General features: G+C 31.6%; 3 protein-coding genes across 3 annotated transcripts; 2 read left to right on the forward strand and 1 right to left on the reverse strand.

Annotated features, from left to right (window-relative positions):
• Nucleotides 1-407: 407 nt before the first annotated feature.
• On the forward strand, nt 408-5,529 carry LOC132758160 (uncharacterized). The gene is made up of 5 exons (XM_060749695.1): nt 408-1,501; nt 2,258-2,384; nt 4,242-4,414; nt 4,887-5,040; nt 5,375-5,529. The coding sequence occupies exons 1-5, from the start codon at nt 1,421-1,423 to the stop codon at nt 5,527-5,529; spliced, it is 690 nt and encodes a 229-aa protein (XP_060605678.1). The 5' UTR covers nt 408-1,420.
• On the forward strand, nt 5,525-13,855 carry LOC132758162 (uncharacterized). The gene is made up of 5 exons (XM_060749697.1): nt 5,525-5,643; nt 10,149-10,311; nt 10,570-10,640; nt 11,391-11,464; nt 13,785-13,855. Exons 1-4 carry the CDS (start codon nt 5,532-5,534, stop codon nt 11,462-11,464), a joined length of 420 nt encoding a protein of 139 aa, XP_060605680.1. The 5' UTR covers nt 5,525-5,531; the 3' UTR covers nt 13,785-13,855.
• Nucleotides 13,856-19,488: 5,633 nt separating this feature from the next.
• Nucleotides 19,489-24,868, reverse strand: LOC132758159 (uncharacterized; the record flags this gene model as incomplete). Its single annotated transcript, XM_060749694.1, is given in 2 exon segments — nt 19,489-21,985; nt 24,687-24,868. Coding segments are annotated over 2 exon segments (862 nt in total), but the record flags the coding sequence as incomplete, so codon positions are not given.
• Between the last annotated feature and the right edge of the window lie 828 nt (nt 24,869-25,696).

The following is a 25,696-nucleotide window of genomic DNA, read 5'->3' on the forward strand; positions in this document are numbered from 1 at the left end:
TTCATAGATGCACTTGTAAATTCAGACATGCGTCTCAAGATAAAACAAGCTAGACCCATTGATTTGAATGATGCAGTAAGGCATGCTGTACCTCAGAAAATCTTTGGCTTAAACTTAAGAGCAATAACAAAATTATACCTTTTAAACTTTCTGTATCATCAACAAGTGGTGATCTATTAAAAATCAAGGGACAAATAGAGATAGACCTGAGGTTTAAAAGACACCTTTATAAGACCAAGGTTGTAGTAGCTGAAATCGGAAATGATGTTGTTTTAGGTCTTGATTTATGCAACAGTATGGTGTTTGTAATGATGTTATTAGAAATACAATGAAATTGATAGGGCATATTGTTAATTTATATTGTACCGGTAAAATAGGGTGCTTTGGCATTGATCTATTCGATGAAGTTAATGTAAAATCAGTTTCCAATCAATATCTACTATATATGGCACTTTGTCAGGCAGGTGAAGTTGGGACAGCATTGTCCTAGGATACATTTCTAGTTAACTAAGAAAATTCATATATATATATTATCTCGTGAACACGACATAGTAAGTGGTGGCCATGACATAGAATCTCGTGCGCACCACCTAATTATTTCGTTCCCACGTCTCTTTATTATCTCGTGTGCACGACTTTCTAATTCTTGGCACAACATAGTATCTCGTGCACACGAGATAAATAAAACACACGCATGTAACCTCTGTGCCACCGTATCTAACAGACAATTTTATACTAGAAGATTTAAATGTATTTTTTATTTATCAGTCCACAGGTGATTAGTCAATGTAAAATAAGCATACCCCATGATAATTTTCAACCAAGCGTACTGATTCATTTAGATACATTTTGTAAATGCTACATTCCGAGATATAGAAAGTCATGGCAATTAATTGGCATGCTAAATTCCTTAATAGGCTTCAATTGTGTTTTCATATATACATATATATGTAATTAGACTTACTCATAGGACACAGCCACATAGTCATTTGAAGTTGTTTTGTCGAGTTCAAAGCCTTCAAGAAAAATGTTTCAGAAGTCAAAGAATGAAATTATAGATATGAAATACTTCTTTCCTTCGTCTGAAGGAGAATTTCGAAATGTTATTCTGATCTTCGATGTTTTATATAACAATTTTTCACATATCAGCTCTATAGTAATGTTTTAACATGCCATGATTAAGGAAATGTAAAAATGATATTCTATTCTGTTGACCAAACGTAAGAAAAGCTACCGGTATTATATTATGCATAGTCACAATCTATTATCATTATTATATTATATTTTTTAAATAACATTTCTTTTATTTGTATTTTTTCATTTTGCAGAATAAATTAAGATATTTATTTTACAGAAGAGGGAGAGAAAATATTTTAATGAGGAAGAAGTAAGGGTGTTGGAGGAGGCTTGGGGAGATGGCATGACTTCCACAAAGAAGTCATGTAAAGAAAGAATTATACAAGTTGCCAGACAGCTCAGCACTACCCCAGAAAGAATAGAGGTGACAAAAATAAATTTATGCATATTAAAATCCACCATAGTCTAATTGCTTCTGTTGTAAAGTTTAGTGTAAAGTGAAACTTTATATATTAAGCAGAAGTCGCTAGATCTGCCCCCCCCCCCTTCTACCAAGTCGTTGTAATTGAAAGTAGATGTCACATCATCCTGATTACACACAACCCACAACCGTCCTGACCTTCTCTGCCCTGTATAGACCCCTTATTACCTGAAGTGACCATATTTTAAGCGACTTTTGACTTTAGCGACCACTTTAAATCCCCATGATAATTTTCCGACAAATTCTTTCATTTGTTATGTAACTTTTCCTCAATTTGTCATCTAATTGTATTGTGGCCAATCTTTATGTCGAGCAACCACTTTTATCTGTCAATCTTTTTATGAATGTCAGCAATCAAACAACACTATGCATGTATGGAAAGAAAACTTAATTCCCAAACCGCTAGCGTATGCGATTAAACAAATGTATGCTCGTGATATGTATTATCAAATGAAAAAAAAACTAAAAAACCCAGGCCTTATAATTCTGGAAAAATATCAAACATGTAGGTAATGGCTCAAAACCATTTTATCCCAAAAAAATTAATTTCAGCATATCATTTTATATGTATATAAATTAAACCTTCCACATAAATGACTATCTTTGCATTTGATTATGAAGCAAACGTTAAGCTAGTTACAAACGCAGGTGGGGGGTGCAGCTTCTTTAAAGTTTATTTTAAAATGTTCTTTCTTGTAGGTTTGGATAGGTAACAAAAGGGCGAACGTAAAAAGGTTGGAAGGGGCAACAAGCAAACCGTCAGAAGGCAAGAAGTACAATTGTGGGCCTAATGCTTATTCTCTGTTGTTAAGTTCTGAAGAAAGAGGTAATTAAGAGAGTTTTTATGGTTTAAGATTGATGTATATATGTACACATTGTATAAATTAAAAAGCCCTTTACGGCCTTAAAGTAGACAACATGCTCAAAATGAGCTACGTGATCACTCACTGTCTGCCTTCCGTCTGTTTGTATAAGAGCATTTAGTTAAGTAAGGGGTTAATGTCCATGTACAAGTTATTATTATGGGGATTTTTTTAATTTTAACTAAAGGATAACAAAAATGTTTTAATTTGGAAAACTTCAAGGGTTATATGTACAATTAAGTGGACCTGAAGGATTGTAATTTTTCTTTCATATATAAAAATTACCATAGATGTATGGTGTGACACGAACAAGACTCGGGTTCCTACAACTAAGATCAAGGTCAATGTGGGGGGTTCAAACTTTGTCATTCTTTATGTTATATAAATATAAAAGGTGGTGGTCGTGTCCGCTTTGAAACTTCAGTATACATGGAAGGATTTTGATTTTTCTTTCATATATGAAATAACCATAGATGTATGGTGTGTTGTGTGGCGAACAAGACTCGGGTTTCTACCACTAAGGTCAACTCTAGGCGTTCTAACTTTGTAATTTTTGTGTTATATAAATATAGATCGTGGTGGTTGTGTCCGCTCAGAAACTTCAGTATGCATGAAAGGCTTTTATTTTTTCTTTCACATAAGAAATAACCATAGTTGTATGGTGTGTCGCGAAAAAAGACCCGGATTTCTTTGACTAAAATTAAGGTCACTCTTGGGATTCAAACTTTGTCATTTTAAATTTTTATGTTATATATGGTAATGTCGGCTCAGAAACTTTGGTATGCATGAATTTAATTTTTCTTTCATATATGAAACAACCATAGGTGGATGTATGTCGTGAACAAGACTCAGGGTTTCTATGACTTAGGTCAAGGCCACTGTGAGGTTCAAACTTTGTCAATTTTGATGTAAATATAAATATAGGCAGAGATGGTCGTGTCTTCTCTGAAATTAATATGCATGATTTTATTTCACATAGGAAATTATCATGAATGTATGATGTGTTGCCCTTAAGACCCGTGTTCCTATGCCTTAGTTCAATGTCACTGTTGGGGTTAAAACATTTTCAATATTTATGTTATATACATATAAATGGTGGTTGATGTGTCCGCTCTGTAACTTCCATACACATGAAAGTTTCAATTTTTATTTAAAAATATAAAATCACTTTAGATGGACATTGTGCTGTAAACAAGACCCATGTTTCTTTGTCTAAATTAAAGGTCACTGCTAGGGTTTTTTACCACCAAACTTAACATGTAATGGGTGGTTTATAACTAGAATCCATCGGGGGCATTTGTCACATTCTGTGACAGCTCTTGTTCATACATGTGTTATGCAAGAATCACTGGCCGGGACTTTGTCTAAAGGCCATAAACTCTACAAGAGAAATGTTGCTTTTATTTTGAGTATTGCCTTTGTATCTAAACCATATTGTTTTTCATTTGAAATGCTGAAAAATGACCTTAACAAACTGTGTCACGAGACACTGCTGCATTGTATAGAAACAAAACACTACATTTGTTTCTACTAAATATATATTAAGTGCATGTCGTATTTATGCAGTGGAATATTGCATTTTTTCACAAATGCAATCTTGTTCTTATTTGTATATTATATTTAAAAAATTAAGATTTAAAGAAAGTTTTTTTTTACAATGTTCTGATCAGTGATCTCAGACATTTATTAGAAAATGAAAATCATGAATCAAACTTAATTTATCCTGTAAAAGTTTCATGTTTCCGTTTTCCGGTAGAATTGTTACTCTTTTTCTGTGAAAACAAATGTGTAAAACCAATACCCTGTCAAATCTGTTTCAGGCTCACAAGACCCTAAATTATTTTTTAAATCCTCTGCGGAAAAATGGAAAGGTCTTTCTTCACAAGAGAAAGCGAAGTTCACTGAAAGATCGGCTACGATGAGAGAGTGTCCACTTTTATATATGGACCGCGAAAAAGTCATTAAGCAAAAGCTTCAAGTGATTTCTGAAGCAGTAATTATATTTTTTCACCTTTAGTCATGTTTACATTTTTTTTTATAATTTTAATAATCATTTTGATATGAGATGTATTTTGCCTTTGATCAATATTACCAGAGATGTTTTGAAAGAGCTTGGAAAATATCAATACAGTAATAAGTAGTCTGAGTATGATTGTAATCTGGATATAATACTGGTTCATTGCACAGGCTCCGGTGAATCTTTTTTGCCAATGCATCTAACCAGAGTTCTTTTAAAATTTTCAACTTGTTTAATCTTCAACAAAATATATCATCAGACAATCATGACAGTAAGTAATTAAGCGCATTTTATTGTAATTGTTTCTTTGCTGATAGTAAATAAACAAAGCTGAATCGCAACTTTTGAATTTCCATAGAATAAAAATACACGCATTAAGTATCTTTACATACAGACCAAAAGAGCACACACATGTATACCCATTAACATTACTCATTTATTTTAATAGGCACATGATTTACAGAAAGTTGGCTACAGTTTTGGCGGCCTTGGGCTTGATTTAAGTGGTGGCCCAATTTCTATTGCTGGCAGTGATAAGGCACTGAACTTCTTCAAGTGCAATAAGCTTGAAAAACAGTACAGGGCATATCTTAATTTGACAGGTAACATATATTCATAAATAGTTTTAGAATTATCTGATGCCAAAAACTGCATTCTTTTTATTTCTTGTGCATGAAAATTCAAGGTCATATGCATATGAATTTATTAATCATTCATTGATAGATATTTCTCTTATTTTTCAAGCAGTTTTGGGTTTATCAAAAATGCCAAAATATGGACTTGACCAGTGTAAAAAATGGTTTCAAATCCGCCGATTACATCTGAATATTCATGTAAGGTTTCATAATTTGAATTATAATATTTCTTATTGTATCACTGGACATAAGTAAAAATATATTTTTAAAGGTACTTAATAAAAAGTGGAATGTATTTCAGATAGTACCAGTGCAAGCACTCCTAAACCAAACAAGGAAGCTGAGCTGGTGGAATTGAGGCACAAAGTTCGCCAGAAATTTAATGAATGCTTACCCCGTACTGCTTACCTGGCTAACGTATCATCTGTCTGCATAAATGATAAGACCGCCCATTAACGATGATTGACACTTCTATATCGCGTGTCTGTGATATGTCAAGGGTCATATCTAGTCAATATACTAGAGACTTAAACACATGTATTCATTCAAAAGTTTTCAAAATAGTAAGAGGTAAGGATATTACATTCTGTTCATTTTATTTCAATATGTATGTATTGATGTATTGTCTGATAAAGCTTAGGGTGACTGAGACAGCTAAATTTATGAGGCATGCACTTTATCAACATCAATCAATTTAATGACATGATTAACTAGGTTTAATGCTGCCATGCTAATTAAATAAACATTTTTAAAGATACACTATGCACAAATTTGATGTTAGAAAGTATTGGTAATTGCTACACAGCATCTTTACAAATATAAAACAACAAGAGCTGTCACAGGAGACAGCGAAGCTCCACTTATTAAATACTGGACCAGTAAGGAAGACAAAACTATGAAAAAAATCAGTTATTCAATTATGTATATTTATATATTAAGTTCAAGTAAAAAATTTGTCGTCCAAGTTCAAGGAAATAGTCATGCTAGAGTTATGAACCTTGTCACACAATATGTGTGTAATGATAAGAAATGTATATATAAAGTTTGAAGTAAATACCTTAACAAGAACTGTCTGAGGACAGTAAGGCTCGACTTTTCCAAAAAGTTGTCACAAGAGTGTTTTATTGAGTATATTAAATAATGCTTACCTATGAATACATAAAATGTACCGAAAAGGTACAAAGGCTTGATATTAAGATGTTTTATCGAGTAAATCACTGCTTTATTATTATGAATGCATATAAATGTCCCCCAAAAAGGCACAAACCCTAAAGTAGTTATGGAGATAACAGCTTACAAGCAAAACTTTACCATGAATTTCTAAGTTGAAAAAGGGGAGAAAAATCAGCCTAAATGCAAGATAGAATTATATGGATCTTGGTCAGTGACCTACAATTATGATTCTAAATGCATATGTGAAGTTTTAAATAAATATCTTTAATAGTTATTGAGATATGTAAAACTTGCATGTAAACATTAACCAAGAGACTAAGTAGAAAAGGGGAGATAAATCAGCCTAAATGCAAGATAGAATTATGGAACTTGGTAATTGACATACAATTATGACTCTTCATGCATATGAGAAGTTTAAAATCAAAATCTCTGATAGTTATTGAGATATTTGACTGAAAAACGAACTTTAACCAAAATTTCTAAGTTAAAAGGGGCATAATTCTGTAAATATTGTAGGCAGATTTATCCAACTTGTCAATCTGATGTATATTGTTACTGTTAATAAGTACTGTAAGTTTCAATTGAATATCTCAAGCAATAATTGAGATATTTGACTTTACAAAAAATTTAACCAAAATTTTTAAGTTAAAAAGGGGTGTAATTCTGTAAATATTGTAGGCAGAGTTATCCAACTTGTCAATCATATGTACATTATTACTATAAATAAGTCTTGTAAGTTTCAATTGAATATCTCAAGCAATTATTGAGATATTTGACTTTACAAAAACTTTAACCAAAATTTCTAAGTTAAAAAGGGGCATAATTCTGTAAATATTGTAGGCAGAGTTATCCAACTTGTCAATCTGATGAACATGGTTACTATAAATAAGTATTGTAAGTTTCAATTGAATATCTCAAGCAATAATTGATATATTTGACTTCTTAAAAACTTTAACCAATGCAGTTGCAGACGCCGAAGCCGTGGGACTACAATAGCTCTCATATTCTTCTAAAAGTCAAGCTAAAAAGTAAAGAAGTTAAACTATTTCTTAAAGAAAATCTTAAATTCAAAAAGAGATTAATTTGAAAATATTGCTTCGAGAGTTATGAACCTTGTCACAAAAGATATAATTGATGATAAGAAATAAGTATTTGAAGTTTGAGGTAGATACCTTGAAAAGTAAAGAAGTTATAGAAAAAATAACATTTTTCAAGTAAAAAAATCAAAGTTTAAGAGGAGATAATTCTTGCAATATTGGTGATAGAAAAATAATATTTTTAAAGGAAAATTCTAAGTTCAAGGGAAGATAAATCTGAAGATATTAGTGCTAGAGTTATGAACCTTGTCACATATGGTTGATGATATGGAACATATATTTGAAGTTTGAAGTTGATCCCATAGGAAATAAAGAAGTAACAGCAAAAAGTAGTAATTTTTTAGGAAAAGATAAATCTGAAAGTATTGGTGTTCAAGGTGAGATAAAACTGAAAATATTGGTGCTAGAGTTAAGAACCTTATCACATATGGTTGATGACAAGGAACATATATTTTAGGTTTGAAGTTGATCCCTTAAAAAATAAAGAAGTAACAGTAAACAAGAGGGCCATGATGGCCCTGAAGTCGCTCACCTGTATATAGGCCCCTGGAACGGGGCCAGTTTAAACCCCAGGGCTTTTATTTGAACAAACTTGGTAGACACCCATTTGAAGATGTTTCATGCTAAACATCTAAGGTCTAGCTCCTTGGGTTTTTTAAAAGAAGATTTTTTCAAGTTTTTTCTTTACACATATAGTTAAAAACAATGACACACCTGGGGCAGGGCCAGTTTTGACCCAAGGGCTTTTATTTGAAAAATCTTTGTAGACACATACTATAAATTGTCTCATGCTTAATATCTAAACTCTAGCTATTCGGGTTTTTTCAAAGAAGATTTTTAAGTTTTTGCTATACACATATAAGGAAAATCAATGTCCCCTGGGGCCGGCTAATTTTGACCCCAGGGCTTTTATTTGAACAAACTTTGTAGACACTCACTAGAAGGTGTTTTGTGCTTAATATCTAAACTCTAGCTATTTGAGTTTTTTCAAAGAAGATTTTTTAAGTTTTTACTGTACACATATAAGGAAAATGAATGACCCCCGGGGCGGGCCAATTTTGACCCCAGGGCTCTCATTTGAACAAACTTGGTAGAAATCCATTAGAACATGTTTCATGCTAAATATCTTAGCTCTAGCTCTTGGGGTTCTTTAAAAGAAGATTTTTTAAGTTTTTACTATATGCATATAGGGAAATCAAAGACCCCCTGGGGCGGGGCCAATTTTGACCCCAGGGCTTTTATTTGAACAAACTTGGTAAACACCCATTAGAACATGTTTCATGATAAATATCTTAGCTCTAGCTCTTTGGGTTCTTTAAAAGGAGATTTTTTAAGTTTTTAATGTATGCATATAGGGAAAATCAATGACCCCCTGGGGCGGAGCTAATTTTGACCCCAGGGCTTTTATTTGAACAAACATGCCAAATATCTTAGCTCTAGCTTTTTGGGTTTTATAGAAGAAGATATTTTAAGTTTTTTCTTTTGGTTGCCATGGCAACCAGAGTTCTGCATGGAATTTAATTGTTTGAACAATTTTCAAAGGTGACCACCAAAGAAACATACCTGTGAAGTTTGGGTGAAATGGGCTTAGTGGTTTATGAGGAGATGTCATTTAAAGTAAAAGTTTATGGATGACGGCCGGACGGACACCGACAAAAGCTCACCCTGTCACTTTGTGACAGGTGAGCTAAAAATAGTGTTTAAAATTTCTTAGTTCAAGGCAAGATAAATCTGAAAATATTGGTGCTAGTGTTAAGGAAACTTGTCACATAAGATGTGGTGGATGATAAGGAACATATGATATATTCGAAGTTTGAAGTTGATATCTTCAGAAATGAAAAAGTTATAGTGGAAAATATTTTACTGCACTTTAATCTGAAATCTGGATGCAGACACCGGCGGCGGGGCAAGTAGGACAGCTCTCCATATACTTTGTATAGTCAAGCTAAAAATGTTTTGACTTAATTCGAAGTAGATATGGTATGAATAAAACTCTACACACTATACAGGTGGTCACAATATGAATATATTTAGAGTCATTAAAAAACAGGTTTTTTTTATAGATTGTAATAAAACTTAGTATATAGCAATTTTATATAAAGACCTAGCTTGGGATTGCTTTTTTTTCAGACCACAATTTTTCAAAAGTCAAAGTTGCTTGTGAGGGTGATAATGACCTTAAGTAATAGCTATTGTTCATCCTTAGATTCAAATTACACATATTCAGGAAGAATGTTATAGACTTCCATGATTAAGATATTTCACTCAAGGATTATATTTACAGGGCAATTAGTATATCTTTAAATTGTCTCGGAAATAAGTCCAGAAATTATGATGTGTATGCTTAAAATGCTTAGTTATGAAAGTTTTTAAATCTCTTTTTTGATGATCACGTTTAAGGTGCCTTCTTTATTAAATGAACAACTAACGACATGTACCCTATGAAATGAACATATATCTTATTTGCACAAAGTGGTAATAAAAAGAGAGCTTTTAAAATTAATAATAGCATGTTGTACATCATTAATTGCCAGTAATCATCTTTGTACAATTATCTAATTCACTACTGTTTTAAATTAATTTCATAGGGTTGGTCTCTACAGTAACAAAGACATGTAATTAAGAAAGGTTGAAAATCTTTAAGTCTTGTTGTTTGATTTCTCTTAACTTTCACTCCAAAGATTCTCCTGAGCCAGATAAGCCATCACCATCTTCCTGTTTTAGTTTATTTACAAAATTCTCTTTTGAGTTAGACAAGGAACATGATGAGTTGTAAAACAATGCCTTTCTTTGTAAATATTATAGAAAAAGCCACAGGATCAGCAAAAATTCCTTATTCCAACATAAAGGCAAGGCAGGTGAATGTTGTTTTGGTGGGCTGTCCTTCAGTGCCTTTTAAAGAGCCTAGTTGTTATGGGAAGTGTAGCCTCAGGACAGTATTGTCAAATTTGAAATCATTTGACATCCAGTAAGTTCAATTCTGTTACATTTAATTAAAAACTTGAAAATGGTTTAATAGAACTGATCCATGCATGTTTTGTCTGCTTTATAATTGAAGCCTTGTAGAATGTTAATTTTTTTTAACTTATACACTTAACATAAACCATATAACATCTTTCATTATTTTTTCTGCACCATTACATGTATATAACGAATGTTTGTACTAATTTCAATCTAATAAAGCAATCAATATTACTTAAAAATTGTATTCATACATTAATTTCAGGGAGCATCAGCAATCTAGTGCTGTCAGTAAAGTTGATGTAAAGATGCCATCAGATACAAGTCCAAATAAAGGTAAAAAGGGAATATTTTCATAAATATATATGCAATTATGATATAAAAAAAAATCGGCACTAAACAGAGAACTGCATGTACATGTAGTTCCTCTGTATATTACCAGTACTACAAATGTTATCTCAGTTAACATTATTCTAAAAGGTACTTAAAGAAAAGAAAAAACAACACTTTTACTAAGATGCTAACATACGTAAGTTTTCTCAGAATATATAATATACATGTTACATTTTACAACATGCACAGAGCAATTCAAATATTCTTAAATAAGGATAAGAATGAAAGACAACATGTCTAATATTAAATTCTTTTCGTAACTTTTCCTTATCATACTTTCATGCTAATAATATAAACTAGAATCAGTGATGAAAATTAGGCATCCCCGTTAAAGGTATATGCATCCTATAGTTTTTTAAATAAACATAAACTGAAATATAATAGTCGTATAAAGTTTGCATGATCTAAGAATTAAATAGAATAAACATGACAAACATTATTTAACTATAATGGTTTATGTTCATCCACAGTACAACATTTTATTGAACTCCATTCCTTGTTTGTGACCCCTTTTTCAGTTTAAGTTAAAAGACTAAAAAGGTAATTTTAAATGTAATCATATTCAAAGATATTGTAAAGTTTAAAACAGTATTTATCTTGTCTATATATTTACATATAACTGAAGCATATATTTTTACATGTACAATATAAGGAAAAAGTAAGATAATAGTGTTATAATATTTATCATTTCAGCCCTTGTGTCTGAAGCTTTAAGTGACATTTTGTTGCATGAACAGATATCCGAAGAATCTTCTATTGTTCGCTAGGTAATACATTTTTATCTTTAAACTCTTAATATAAGTTTGTTGGAAAATGTAAATCGCTCATTCTCAATAAAACACAGCATTTGATGTTCCACTGGGTAGCTCTAATACGAAGGTTTTTCTTGAGGTCAAAATGTCGTTAGAAAGGTGGCTGCCACTTTGTCTAATAGGGACACTCTCAGTTTTACCTTTCTATCTGTTATTTTTCTTTTACAAGTACCATTAATGCCCTAAAATGTAACATACGTTACTGTCGCCACCTAGAATTTTCAACTTTGAAATTGTGTTTCAGAAAAATAAGTTCCAGAATAAACGAAACATGTGCAATTAGTCATTGCTGTGTGTATATGCACTTTGATTATTGGTAAAAATTATATTTGACTGTTAAAATCTCATTGGTATAATGAATGATCAAATGTCGCCAAATGCATATAAATAAAAAGTGACAAACCTAAAACAATAAGAAGTGAAACCCAAATTACATAATTGAATTGATGCATGCTTAATAATACAGCATATATATAATTATAAGTAAAAATAAGCTTGCAGCCTCTCAAATATTATTCTATTTTCGGAAATTTTCATTTTTTATTCAAATCTTTTCAACAGCACTTTAAAAAGAAACATACGTTACCATTATTTAAGAGCCAATCCATTCAAAGAAGAATCCAAACAAGAAAGAATATTAACATATGTGTAACTCTGATATATTAACCACAAATTATGGCGGCTTAAACGGTCTTGCGTCATTTTTAACCACTTTTAAATGTAAAAATGAAACATACGTTACAGAAACATACGTTATCAACTTTTTAAAGTAAGTTTATTCAAAAGGGAAATTGAAGTCAGAAAGCACGTATACACATCAACATTAACTTCTATTTGACATTAGTAAGTAATTTTGTTAACTTTGGTCGTGTTTTTACTTGTTTAAGTAACCACAGTGAAACAAACGTTACTTTTATCAAACAGACTTTATATTGTTTACACATGCATATATAAAAACATAAAAATCGCATTTTTATGACAATAGAATGATGTGCATTTGATTCCTAAATAAAAAAGTCGATTTTTTACATGTAAGTTTAAATTCCGTGATAAAAAGTTCATAAATAAGCGAGTGTGAAACATACGTTACTCCAACTTACAATTCAACAATTTTTGAAAATTAAAGGTAAAGTTGGGATTAGCATGCCTGTTAGTAACGGTTACCTTGTATTAGATGTAAGAAGACACAAAATTGTTTTTACAAAGGGAAGATATGTTAATAATATGTTGATGTACCAGCAGAAATTTAAAAAATATATTACAAGATATTGATGTTCTCAGCAACAACTAATTCGTTTCTGCAAAGAGCTTACTGGCCGTATTCATTCTATATATAATAATGTTAAAATATATCCATAAATATAAATTATTTTACAAAAAAATAAAATTGTTTTCAACCTTTACTTGCATTTGACTAAAATGAAAACATACGTGACATCCTATATGGGATAAATATCGAACTGTTTAGTACTAAATTTTCCAAATATTAAGAAAGTGGAAAGTTGAATATTTTGAGAAAAAAATTGCTAATACAAAAATTGTGTATGCATTCGACCTCTCAATATTTATATATGATATATATATCCTTTGAATGAAGACATAAAATAATCATTTTCAAAATTGACTATTTTTGCTTTCTACGAATATTTTAACTTTGAAGAAACTGACTGAAAATTAGCAAGGTACCCAACTTCTTTGAATTTTCCTGGGTTAGAAAGTTCCTCTAGATAGAGAATTTACAGATTTTGATATATTTTACAGACATTTGTTATTAATATGCAGCCAATATGTCACATTATTAGATCTGAAATCTACGTTACCGAAGAAATACAGTGTCATTACCGAAATAAATGCCATCCTGTTATATCATAGTTTCTTGTTCAAAATATTTCTGGCAAACTTGCAAAATACCCTAAACATTTACTTCAGCGATAAAAAATGACACAATGACAACATCAAATTTTTAATATTTTTCAACCTCAAATGCTTTATTTTATTGAGAATGGGCGAAATATAAAAACAGGATATAGAAATGGGCACAGCCTGTCTCTTCAAGTGTTGTGTGACTTGACCAATAATAGATAGGAGACCATGTAAGTACACAGCAAAATAATAGAATGAAAACAGAATAAGCTGCCATTGACCCTCTGTTTAACAGTTAATATGTCTGTCCACCAGGATCAAATTCCAGACCATAACTTTGTCATTTATCAAGGGAATTTAACATTTTAAGGAATGTTATCATTGTTTAAGACACAATTTAACACTATTTCAGATCCTGAAAACAGAGTCACAGAGGTGGTGGTTGAAAATTTAAAGAATGCCACACAGCAAAACATAGGTTTGTTGCATAACTGCTTTAGATATCATTGTTTACATGATAGATATAAGGTGAAATATTATCAAACATTATATGTTATTTTGGTTTTGGAGTGATATATGTGGATATATTACCTGCTAAGATATTATAACGGCTCGGGAGGGTGATATTTTATCTTGGCAGGTAATATATCAACATATATCACTCCAAAACCAAAATAATTATTTCATTACCCTTCCCCTGCCGAGTTTAGACGATTTAAAAAAAATCATTGCTGTTTCAAGTGAAACGTCGAAATAAGATTCCCTTTAGGGTACCTCTTCATTACAACATGACGTCAAATAAATACATGACGTATTTTTCCCGTACCTAACGAATGTAAACAAGAGAAAAGGAGTAGTCTATTGAACGCACTTTTTTGTAATTAATATCAAGTTTTCACAAGGTCATATTTGTTTTCAATACTGATGGGAATATGTATCATTACTCTACTTTGGTAAATATTTATCATTTGACAGTTAAAAAGTGCTTGTAAATCGGAATTTACACCGCGTAAAATCGAACCGTACTCGCATCACCTCAGCGCATGTTGTTTATAATGTTGGGTACCCAACGGGGAAATTTAGTGTGTATATTACCCATCTGGCTCGGTTATATCAATTTCTTTCGGGTGATCAATATCCAATCACTAGAACTCCGCGAGTCGGATGTGTCGCCTTGTGAACAATGTAGTTTAGGAGAAATGGCCAGGACAAAAATGAAATATGAAAAATAACAAAGGGCAATAACTAAAAAAATAATAAGTGCAGAGCAGCAGTTTCTGTGCATTGCACTTATTATCAATAAGATCTATCATTGTATGATGTTTGAAGTCCATAGCTTTCATACTTGAGGAGAAATGACCAGGACAAAAATAAAGTGAGAAAATCAACAAAGGGCAATAACTCAAAAAATAAGAAATGCAGAGTATCAGTTCTTATGCACTGCACTTTTTCTTAATGAGATCTATCATCCTATGAAGTTTCAAGTCCATAACTTTTATACTTTCGGAGAAATGGCTTGGACAAAAATTAAGTATGAAAATTAACAAAGGGCCATAACTCAAAAATTAAGAAATGCAGAGTACCGATTCTTGTGCACTGCACTTCTTCTTAATGAGAGCTATCATCCTATGAAGTTTCAAGTCCATAGCTTTTATACTCAAGTTGAAATGGCCCGGACAAAATTAAAGTATGAAAATAAACAAAGGGCAATAACTCAAAAAATAAGAACTGCATAGTACCTGTTCTTGTGCACTGCACTTTTTCTTAATGAGACCTATCATCCTATGAAGGGCAATAACTCAAAAAATAAGAAGTGCAGAGTACCAGTTCTTGTGCACTGCACTTTTTCTTAATGAGATCTATCATCCTATGAAGTTTCAAGTCCATAGCTTTTTTAGTTGAAGAGAAATGGCCCGGACAAAATTAAAGTATGAAAATTAACAAAGGGCAATAACTCAAAAAATAAGAACTGCAGAGTACCGGTCCTTGTGCACTGCACTTCGGGTTATTGAAAGAAGCATGCATACCAAGTTTGAAGTCATCAGACTTATAGTGACTGAGTTATGCTCCGGACAAGCTTTAGGGGACGCCGAAGCCGACAACGACACAGACGCCGCCGACACCGCCGACAAAAGTAATCCTATATGTCACCTTTTCAAGGCGACACAAAAAAGGCGGAAAAAAATCTGGCAAGGGTAATAAACATGTATATAAATATCGGATGAAGTGAAATGTGCAGCACCCAATGGTTTTCATCAATTTTATTTTGGATCTATTTAATTATGATACTGTCACTTAAAGTATGCAAGTTGATATCAAGTGTGAAAATAACACTGGCAAGAAAACCTGCATCCTACAGTTTCATCTTGCTGTGACTTTTTTTCCATGGACAAAAAATCATAGTTATTAATAAAGTTAAACAACTACAAAAATTCAACAAAGTAAAACCAATATCTTAACTCAATGCCACATAAAATTTCACATACAAGCTTTTTAATCATAATTTCATTTAACGATGCAGTATTTTAAAGCATGTCTTTATCAGGAGCTGAATGTTGTGTTGTTACCTGTACTAATAAAGTGAAACAAAGTTATTGAAAATTATAACTATTTAAACCCTTAATAATTTTCATGGTACTTTACCTACTGCTGGCATTGAATCAATTGTACATTCCAATGAGACATTAGGTTATTTTATTTTAAAGTCAGCTATATTTCTAACAAACCCGAACATCTTCACGTTAAGATGATTGACTAATTTTCACCACTATTTATGAAAACGCAAGTTGGGCGAGTAAAAAGATGTTTAATTAACACTCAGAGTGCTTATTTCAAAGACTGATAAAAAAAAATTGTGCATGACTGGGTAATAGTGGAGCTATCCTACTTAGTTTTAGCATATTATGCGCGGGTAATTAGTTGCAACTTCATCAAAGATATTTATGTAACACCATGTACATTTTGATAGAGATTTTATAGCATTGGTTTTGCTGAAATAATGACCTTTCCTGAACTTTGGAGAATTGTTGTTTTAAGCTTAAGTTTTGCACATTACATCAATTTTCGAAAGTGTGAAAGATTTTGTTTAGATACTTAATACATGTAATCCGGATTAAAACTGAAGATCACATTCCTTAATTAAATCCTAGTGTTAGACCTCACACTTGATTAGACTTTAATTGAAATATGGCCTTTTTTAAATACAAGTTTGCAAGCAATTTGAAAAAAAAAATGTTGATATTCGCTTTAGAATCATATCATGAGTAGAGTGTTAATATGTTAAACATTGATAATCAAGAAACCATTAATTGACACCAACCTGGTAAACTTACATATATCATATCATTTAAGTTGATTTCCTGTTAAAACTGAAGACACGATGAGTGGTTGTTGTATAGTTTCTATTTAGTCTGTTATAATTATACATACTGTTCTTAATACTTTGTATTAATTCAAAATACACAAGATCGTTCATAAAATAAAAACCTTTATATATCTATCTATTAATTGATAGCTAGATTTGTGTATTTTCAATCGCTTGTTAATTGAGTTCCTTGAACAATAAAAGTGTTTAAATGTTTTAATTTTGTTATTTTTACTCCCATCGATAAGATGCTCACTGTTGTTTTAAATAATTTAAGAATTTTTATATATATAATCACGGATTTATATTACATATATGTATATTATGTAATATAAATCCGTGATTTAACGTAAGAGTTAAGAAAAATAAGGCATTGGTTTCAGTTAACTTTGGGACATAACCGACTGACTTAAATGCAGACAGGAGATGTAATTTTTGTACTAAACTACTTAATAAGAATGGAAATAATTTAAAGTTCTTGTATCACCACATATGATACTCCAACAACTTTGAGATAATCTTACAGCCAACAAGGTTGTGTTCGTGTGTACACTATTTTGATGCACGGAGGCTAATGAAACCACTATTGGATAAAAAAAATAATTTGGTGTGTTGTCAAAATAAATGATCATATCTTTCGAACGAGCTTGGAACTCTGTATGTAAAACAAGGTAGACAACCCGTTAGCATTATATTTAGTGTTGTAAGACCAAATTCACATTCGGAAGACCTCGGTTGACATTATGATATGATATTAATTACCTAATAACTATACAAGCCAAATCCAATGGTTTTTCTTTCCTTATTAATAATCAGAGCAGATATAAAATGTATTGGGTTATATCTTTATAAATAAAGCGTATTGCAAGCTATTGTCTGTGATAAATTACAGTTACATCTTTTGAATCGCATCTTCTCGGCAAAAATACGAGATGTTCCGATTGCAATATTTTAAGAAGTTTTAGTAGTGTGATACCATACAATTGGCGTTAGCCCGGAAATTTTTACTCATTTACTTATATTTTGTGAGAAGCAGAGAAATTGTTTAAATTTCATTATTTGTCAAACTGGGTCAAATGAAATTACAGGGCCGATAAATATCCCCGCCGGATACTAAAAATTTACTCATTATTTTTTTTTAATTTGAGTCCCTTTTATAAGTATACAATTATTTATATAAACTGCATGAAGACATACATATATGGCCATTATACTAGATCGATTTTATGACATCTACAAATATACAGCGAAATAATAAACAGTAAGTAAAACATCATAAAAATGATTCTGTGTAAGTTGCGACACATGTATATATACGTGCAGGGATGTCACGAATGTCGGATGTGTGCGCACGTGTATATACTTTATTTATGCAAAAGTAATCATTTGATAGATACTGCTCACATGTAGGGGTATTTATGAAGCATTGCATTAAATAATGCAAGACTGTCCGCAAGATTCTTCATATGTATATGGAATAAGTGACGGGTTATATAGAAGGCTATGTCATATATAGACTCCTAGCTATTATACGAACCTTAAAACGGCTGGTTGCGTTAAAGTGTCTAATCTCATCATACAGAATTATGAAATACAATTACACCTAAAAGTAACCTTCATATCAAAACACATCTTATTTTGGGTTAAAGATGTTCTTTATGTTGGAGAGTAAATTGATAATTTCACTGGAAAGCAAGTGATAAACTGGACTAACGTTGTCTCACCTTATAATATTTTAAACAATAAGCTACTGAATGAAAATGCTGAAAATTTGCATATATATAAAGTACATATTTCAGACTAACTTTAGTAATACTTGCAAATCAGAATAATTGGCGTGGTATCTCCAGAGACACTGTAGATTTACTGATACTTTATGTACATTCTATTCGAATTTGAAAACTTGAAACTAATAAATTGTATGGAATGACAAAAATACATACATAGGTACACACAAAGAGTTTCCATCTTAAATAGTGCAATTTGTCCTATATACTATATATGTGGGCTACTGTTACTTTTTCAATTTTTTAAGTACAAATATTTAGTTTTAACAAACAAAAATATGTATGGATTTGTGTAAAATGAACTAAAATACATTTGATGGATATAATAAAGATAAGGTCATTCGATAACGTTTGAGGGGTATTAAGATAATTAAAGTTTCAGGGTTTAAAGTGTAAGAAACATAGTGAGTGTATAATGACTTTAATATTCTATTAATCATACTATGACACACATTGATTTTATCATTGTACTGTATACAGAAAGCATTTGGATATATCTAATATCACACAATTGTTTAGTAAGAGATACCAGGTTATTTATTATGACATAATTTGGCCTAGATCTTTACAAATTGTGTAGGATAGGATGAAAAAAAGGTAGAAAGTTTTTATTACTTTATGTATTTTGGGTATCATTTTCAAGAAATAATTTGATAAGTTTAAATTTTCCAGTATCAGTTAAACATTTTTATTCTTATAGAAAACATTAATGTATTCCTTTAAAAAGTCAGATTCATTTCTCAAAACAATTAAGTTATGGGAAGATTTCTTCCATAGAAAAAATAAAGAATTGGTTGCAGTGATTTTCATGCTTATATAAACAGACTACCATTAAAGGCCTCTTCCCAATTGGAATTTTCTTTAAAATCATGCAGTTGTGCAACAGTTCTTCCTGCTTCAGCTGAGATATGAACTCAGATCTCTTTCCATAAAAGGAAAGTGTTCTTATCATTGAACTACTAAAGTTAATGGAAGTGTTGCACTGACCAGCCACCATCCATGCATTACATAAATTGATAATTTCATCATATTAAACTATCTTTTGAAAGAAAATAACTGGCAAAAGATTTAAGTTTTCAGTAAAAAAATATAACTCACTTATTTCCTTACTTTAATTTTTATATTTCCTAACAAAAAAATAAGCTAAAAAAATTTCCTCTGCATTTACAGGGCTTGGAACCTTCAGTCCTTCTAAAAATTGTTTCAATTTGAAGAAAGACTGGCTGCATTAAATTTTTTTAGCATTTTGTCTCTAAGCTTTTCTTTAAAGTAGCGAGTAGTATCTATATTTAAACATTTTTCATATAAAAAAGTTTTCATTTATTTCATCCGAAATCTTCTTTTCTTATTTTTCATGTCTGAACACATTAAATTTGCTCCAATTTTCACAACTGACATTGACATAATTTCTTCACAAGTTAAGCATTTATTTTACTTAACACAAGCTACAGTTTTTTACTATTTCTTCACAAGTCCAGTTTTCCTGTCTTAAATTTTCTGGACACATTAAATTTGCTCCAATTTTCACAACTGACATTGACATAATTTCTTCACAAGTTAAGCATTTTTTTTACTTAACACAAGCTACAGTTTTTACTATTTCTTCACAAGTCCAGTTTTCCTGTCTTAAATTTTCTGGACACATTAAATTTGCTCCAATTTTCACAACTGACATTGACATAATTTCTTCACAAGTTAAGCATTTTTTTTTACTTAACACAAGCTACAGTTTTGACTTTTTTTCTTTACAAATCCAGTTTTCCTGTCTTTAATTTTCAGGACACATTTGCTCCAATTTCCACAACTGACATTGACATAATTTCTTCACAAGTTAAGCATTTTCTTTACTTCACACAAACTACAGTTTTTATTATTTCTTCACAAGTCTTTTTTTCCTGTCTTTAATTTTCTGGACACATTAAAATTGCCCCAATTTCCACAACTGACATTGACATAATTTCTTCACAAGTTAAGCATTTTTTTTAACTTAACACAAGCTACAGTTTTTACTATTTCTTCACAAGTCGAGTTTTCCTGTCTTAAATTTTCTGGACACATTAAATTTGCTCCAATTTTCACAACTGACATTGACATAATTTCTTCACAAGCTAAGCATTTTTTTTACTTAACACAAGCTACAGTTTTGACTTTATTTCTTCACAAGCCCAGTTTTCCTGTCTTTAATTTTCTGGACACATTAAATTTGCTCCAATTTCCATAACTGACATTGACATAATTTCTTCACAAGTTAAGCATTTTTTTTACTTAACACAAGCTACAGTTTTTACTATTTCTTCACAAGTCTTATTTTCCTGTCTTTAATTTTCTGGACACATTAAATTTGCTCCAATTTTCACAACTGACATTGACATAATTTCTTCACAAGTTAAGCATTTTTTTTTACTTAACACAAACTACAGTTTTGACTTTATTTCTTCACAAGTCTTGTTTTCCTGTCTTTAATTTTCTGAACACATTAAATTTGCTAAAATTTCCACTACTGACTTTGACATAATTTCAGCAATTTTTTCTACAAGCTCTGTTTAGACTTTTACTTCCTTACAAGTTAGGTTTTCTTTTCATTAATTTTCTGAACAAATTAAATTGGCTAAAATTTTCACTTCACAAGTTCAGCATTTTATTACCTTATACAAGCTACAGCTAGGACATTACTTTCTCACATGTCTGTTCCTTTCCTTGTTTTAATTTCTTTATTCTTTGCTGTAAACAAAAATACCACTTGTAAGCAATAAAAGTCCAACAGAAGATTTGATCTGACATATTACTTTAAATGTTGGATGTAATGCAATGTTTCCATTAAGTCACTATCACTACATTCATCTTCACTTTCCTCACAATCAGAGAGCGTATCCAATATATCCTCTTCATAATCATAAACAGCCCCAAAATCCACAGTATGAATGACATCTCTCTCAGATTCAAGACTACTGAAATCATTCACTTCTGAGAGTCCAACCATAGCTGTAAAACTGTCAAGGGCAATTAGTGATGCATCTTCCAGATATGGTTGAAATGCGACTAGGAGAGAATTGAATGTTGTCTCAAGGTATAAACCTTCTTTAACCAATGCACATTTTTCTGCATTTGAATAATCAGAAATACAACCTAGCAGACTGAAACATTTTGATAAATACCACTGCAATGTAGAATGCATTTCTGATTTTATCAATTGCTGCTCTTCAGCAGCTCTTTTCTCCTGGCAGAACAGTCTAGTGGCCTGCTGCTTAACTGTAAGTGGAATAGGTGTTTCTGTAGTTCTATTGACTGGCTGTAAAGTATCCCATATTTCACTATCAGAAGATTTCACCTGTTCAAAATCTAGAATTGCTGGAAGTTTAGAAGGAGTTCCACCTATAGAATTGTAGACAGATATGTGTTCTCTAATTTTCTGGTTTGTTTTCTTAAGCTGCTGCCCAAGTCTTGAAGCAACTGCCTGACCCCCTGCAATGCAAAAGGATTTATTTTATGTCTAAGTTAATCATACCATGGCATTAATGACAATCTTGTATGTACTTTTTGATTATATTATATGAGGCATTACTTTTACCAGAAATAAACTTTTCTTGTTGAAGAAAACATGGACTTTACAGTTTAAATGTTCTGTTTAAGTGTGCAATTGTTGTGAAAAAGTTTGTATTAATGAAACAGGCAATAAACTTAGAAACTGTCCATAAACAACAGATAAGGGACACATAAACAAGACAACTGCCTACATAACAAGAGCTGTCACAGGAGACAGCGAAGCTCGACTAATCAAATACTGGACGCAGTAAGGAGGACAAAACTATGAAAGAAAAATCAATTATGTATAATTATGTATTAAGTTATAGTAAAAAAACATCTGTTAACATAAATTCCAAGATCAAGGGGAATAATTCTAGAAATAGTCACACTAGAGTTATGAACCTTGTCACACAACATGTGTGTAATGATAAGAAATATATATTTGAAGTTTGAAGTAGATAACTTAAAAAGTAAAGAAGTTATAATATTTCTTAAAGAAAATCCTAAGTTCAAAGTAAGATATATCTGTAAATATTGCTTCAAGAGTTATGAACATTGTCACATAAAATGTAATTGATGATAAGGAATAAGTATTTGAAGTTTGAGGTATATACCTTTAAATTTAAAAAGTTATAGTAAACAAGCAATTATCATAGTATTGCGAGCAATCCATAAGTCCCCTACCGGTAAGAGCCCAAGCAACATTCTGAAGGGCCATTGGCCATTCACTTAGGTTCCTATTTTAAGTAAATTTGTTGAAAAAGTTCTTGAAAAGTGATCACAGGAAACAGTTTTTATGTACAGACAGATAGACTGAAGGACACTCTAAAGTTATTTTTTAAACATCCCTGTTATCAAAATGTAACATTTTTTTAAATCCTATCATGATTGAAGAAGTTGGAGTAAAAATTACCAATTTCTCAAAAAAAAGTCTAAGTTCAAAAGGGGCATAATTCTGGAAATAGTCTTGCTAGAGTATTGAACACTCACAAATGTTGAGTGACAACAAGAAACATTTATATGAAGTTTGAAGTAGATACATTCAGAAAAAGAAGTTATTAAAAAAAAAACAATGTTTTTTTCATGAAAATTTTAAGTTCAAGGGAGGTAATTCTGATAAATTTTGTGCTAGAGTTGTAAACCTTGTCACATATGATGTGGTTGATGACAATCAACTTATATTTAAAGTTTGAAGAAAATACCTTAAGAAATAAAGAACTTATAGTGAAAAAACTTAAAAACTAGAATCAGAAATCTTGAAATTCAGTCTATTTGTTGCCATAGCAACCAGAATTTTCAACATAGGAAGATAAAAAAAGAATGTGCATAATTTCCATACTGCCATCTACCCATATGTCAAGTTTCATAAACATATTTTCAGTACTTTTTGTGTTATCACTGGATCCAGGTTATGTGTAAAATTTGCCATATTTTCAGTCTATTTGTTGCCATAGCAACCAGAATTTTCAACATAGGAAGAAAAGAAAAAGACGTGCATAATCTCCATACTGCCATCTATCCATATATCAAGTTTCATAAAAATATTTTCAGTACTTCTTGCGTTATCGCGGGATCCAGGTTATGTGTAAAATTTCCCATATTTTCAGTCTATTTGTTGCCATAGCAACCAGAATTTTCAACATAGGAAGAAAAGAAAAAGACGTGCATAATCTCCATACTGCCATCTATCCATATATCAAGTTTCATTAAAATATTTTCAGTACTTTCTGCGTTATCGCGGGATCCAGTTTTGTGGACGGACGGACAGACGGACGGACGGACTGACGGAGGGTAAACCTAAAGTCCCCTCCGGTAAACCGGTAGGGGACTAAAAATAATATTTTTTAAGGAAAATTCTAAGTTCAAGGGGAGATAAATCTGAAAATATTGGTGCTAGAGTTATGAACCTTGTCACATAAGATGGGGATGATGATAACGTACATATGCTTGAAGTATGAGGTTAATCCCTTAACAAATAAAGAAGTAACAGTAAAAAATAGTATTTTTTGAGGAAAATTCTAAGTTCAAGGGGAGATAAATCTGAAAATATTGGTGCTAGAGTTATGAACCTTATCACATAAGATGGGGATGATGATAAGGTACATATATTTGAAGTATGAGGTTAATCCCTTAACAAATAAAGAAGTAACAGTAAAAAATAGTATTTTTTTAGGAAAATTCTAAGTTCAAGGGGAGATAAATCTGAAAATATTGGTGCTAGAGTTATGAACCTTGTCACATAAGATGTGGTTGATGATAAGGAACATATATTTGAAGTTTGAAGTTGATACCTTAAGAAATGACAAAGTCATAGTGAAAAATATTTTACTGCACCAAAACTTTAATCTGAAATCTGGACGCGGACGCCGGGGCGATTAGGACAGCTCTCCATATACTTCGTATAGTCGAGCTAAAAATGTTAATGATTAAAAATAGACTCTTACTTTGCTTAAGTTGATTTAAGGACAAGTTCTTTTTTCAGCTTGTGAAACATTTGACACTGAACATGTACAACAAGTTTGAAGTGAATAGCTTTCGTGACAGTAGTTCCAACCTTTTCTACACATACGGAGCTAAATATATGAGCAATGTTTTCTGTAAATGAAATTTTGTTTTTTTAAGAATCCTAAAATCTTACTAGCATATTTCTTCATTAAATCAATTAGGAACAATCTTTCTGCAGTATTTTGCTGTATTGTCTCCAGCATCTGTTGGCGTACTTTGTCTCTTGCAATACACAGCTGTTTTTGATATTCTGGACTGTTTTTGTTCCATGTAACACAAGCAGCTTTACTCAGCTTCTTCACTCGAGCCTGCAGCCTTTTGCAAGAGTAATACATAGAAATTAAACTGGATGCAAATAAAGGCAAAATATTTTACATGTTTGAATGTAAATGCATGGGTGCAAGTTAAAAATTTTGAAAAACCTGAACTATTTGTTTGGGGGCCAGGGGGCCGCAAGGGCCCCCGGTGGGTCCAGGGCAACGACCGGCCAGGGGTCCAGGGGGCCGGAGGCCCCCGGAAGCTCCTGCATTATAGCACATTTGAAAGCCTAAAATGCAATTCCCTTGAATGATTACATGCCAGATAACATACATACTGTAGTATAGTATTTTCACTTAAATATTGCTCACATAATTATTTTCTTTTCTCTCTCTCTTTCTTAATTATATAAACAAAAACATTTCAACACAAAAAGAAATGTGCATTCATATATTGTTTCCACTATTTAATATTGTGGTTCCAACAGTAAAGAGTGATAAAACAAACCAATATATAAATAAATTGAAAATTGAGTTGATTTGTACCGAGTTTACGTTTTAATTAGGGCTGAGCTGACCCTGATTCCATACAAACAATAAATTGTTTTCAAAAAAAATAATTAAAACAAGCCTGGTTATGTTTCACAGTATGTTTGTTTTTCATATGGTTTGGATCGTCTGCGTGCATTTAATTATTTTTTTCCCGCTGGATCAATACTTGATCATTGATGGATTTTCTACATACAGTGCAGAAAGCTACGCCGGGAACGTCTGGCTTTTCCAGCCAGTTTCCGTAGTTATCCCCGTTTCGATCACATACAGACAACCATTCCCATCTCCATTTATTTTTTGAGGTCTTCTCGATATCTTTTGTATTAAATCCTTC

Source organism: Ruditapes philippinarum, unplaced genomic scaffold (assembly GCF_026571515.1).
Source record: "Ruditapes philippinarum isolate M1 unplaced genomic scaffold, ASM2657151v2 ctg3484_1_1_1_1, whole genome shotgun sequence".
NCBI lineage: Eukaryota > Metazoa > Mollusca > Bivalvia > Venerida > Veneridae > Ruditapes > Ruditapes philippinarum.

What these genes read in the sequence shown, in the direction of transcription:
- LOC132758160 (XM_060749695.1), top strand. Translation starts at nt 1,421, where the DNA reads ATGACTTCCACAAAGAAGTCATGTAAAGAAAGAATTATACAAGTTGCC. An exon ending in CTACCCCAGAAAGAATAGAG is followed by an intron (nt 1,502 to 2,257) that starts GTGACAAAAATA and finishes TCTTTCTTGTAG; the next exon opens with GTTTGGATAGGTAACAAAAG. An exon ending in TTCAAGTGATTTCTGAAGCA is followed by an intron (nt 4,415 to 4,886) that starts GTAATTATATTT and finishes TTATTTTAATAG; the next exon opens with GCACATGATTTACAGAAAGT.
- LOC132758162 (XM_060749697.1), top strand. Translation starts at nt 5,532, where the DNA reads ATGATTGACACTTCTATATCGCGTGTCTGTGATATGTCAAGGGTCATA. An exon ending in TTGAAATCATTTGACATCCA is followed by an intron (nt 10,312 to 10,569) that starts GTAAGTTCAATT and finishes CATTAATTTCAG; the next exon opens with GGAGCATCAGCAATCTAGTG. An exon ending in AGATACAAGTCCAAATAAAG is followed by an intron (nt 10,641 to 11,390) that starts GTAAAAAGGGAA and finishes TTATCATTTCAG; the next exon opens with CCCTTGTGTCTGAAGCTTTA.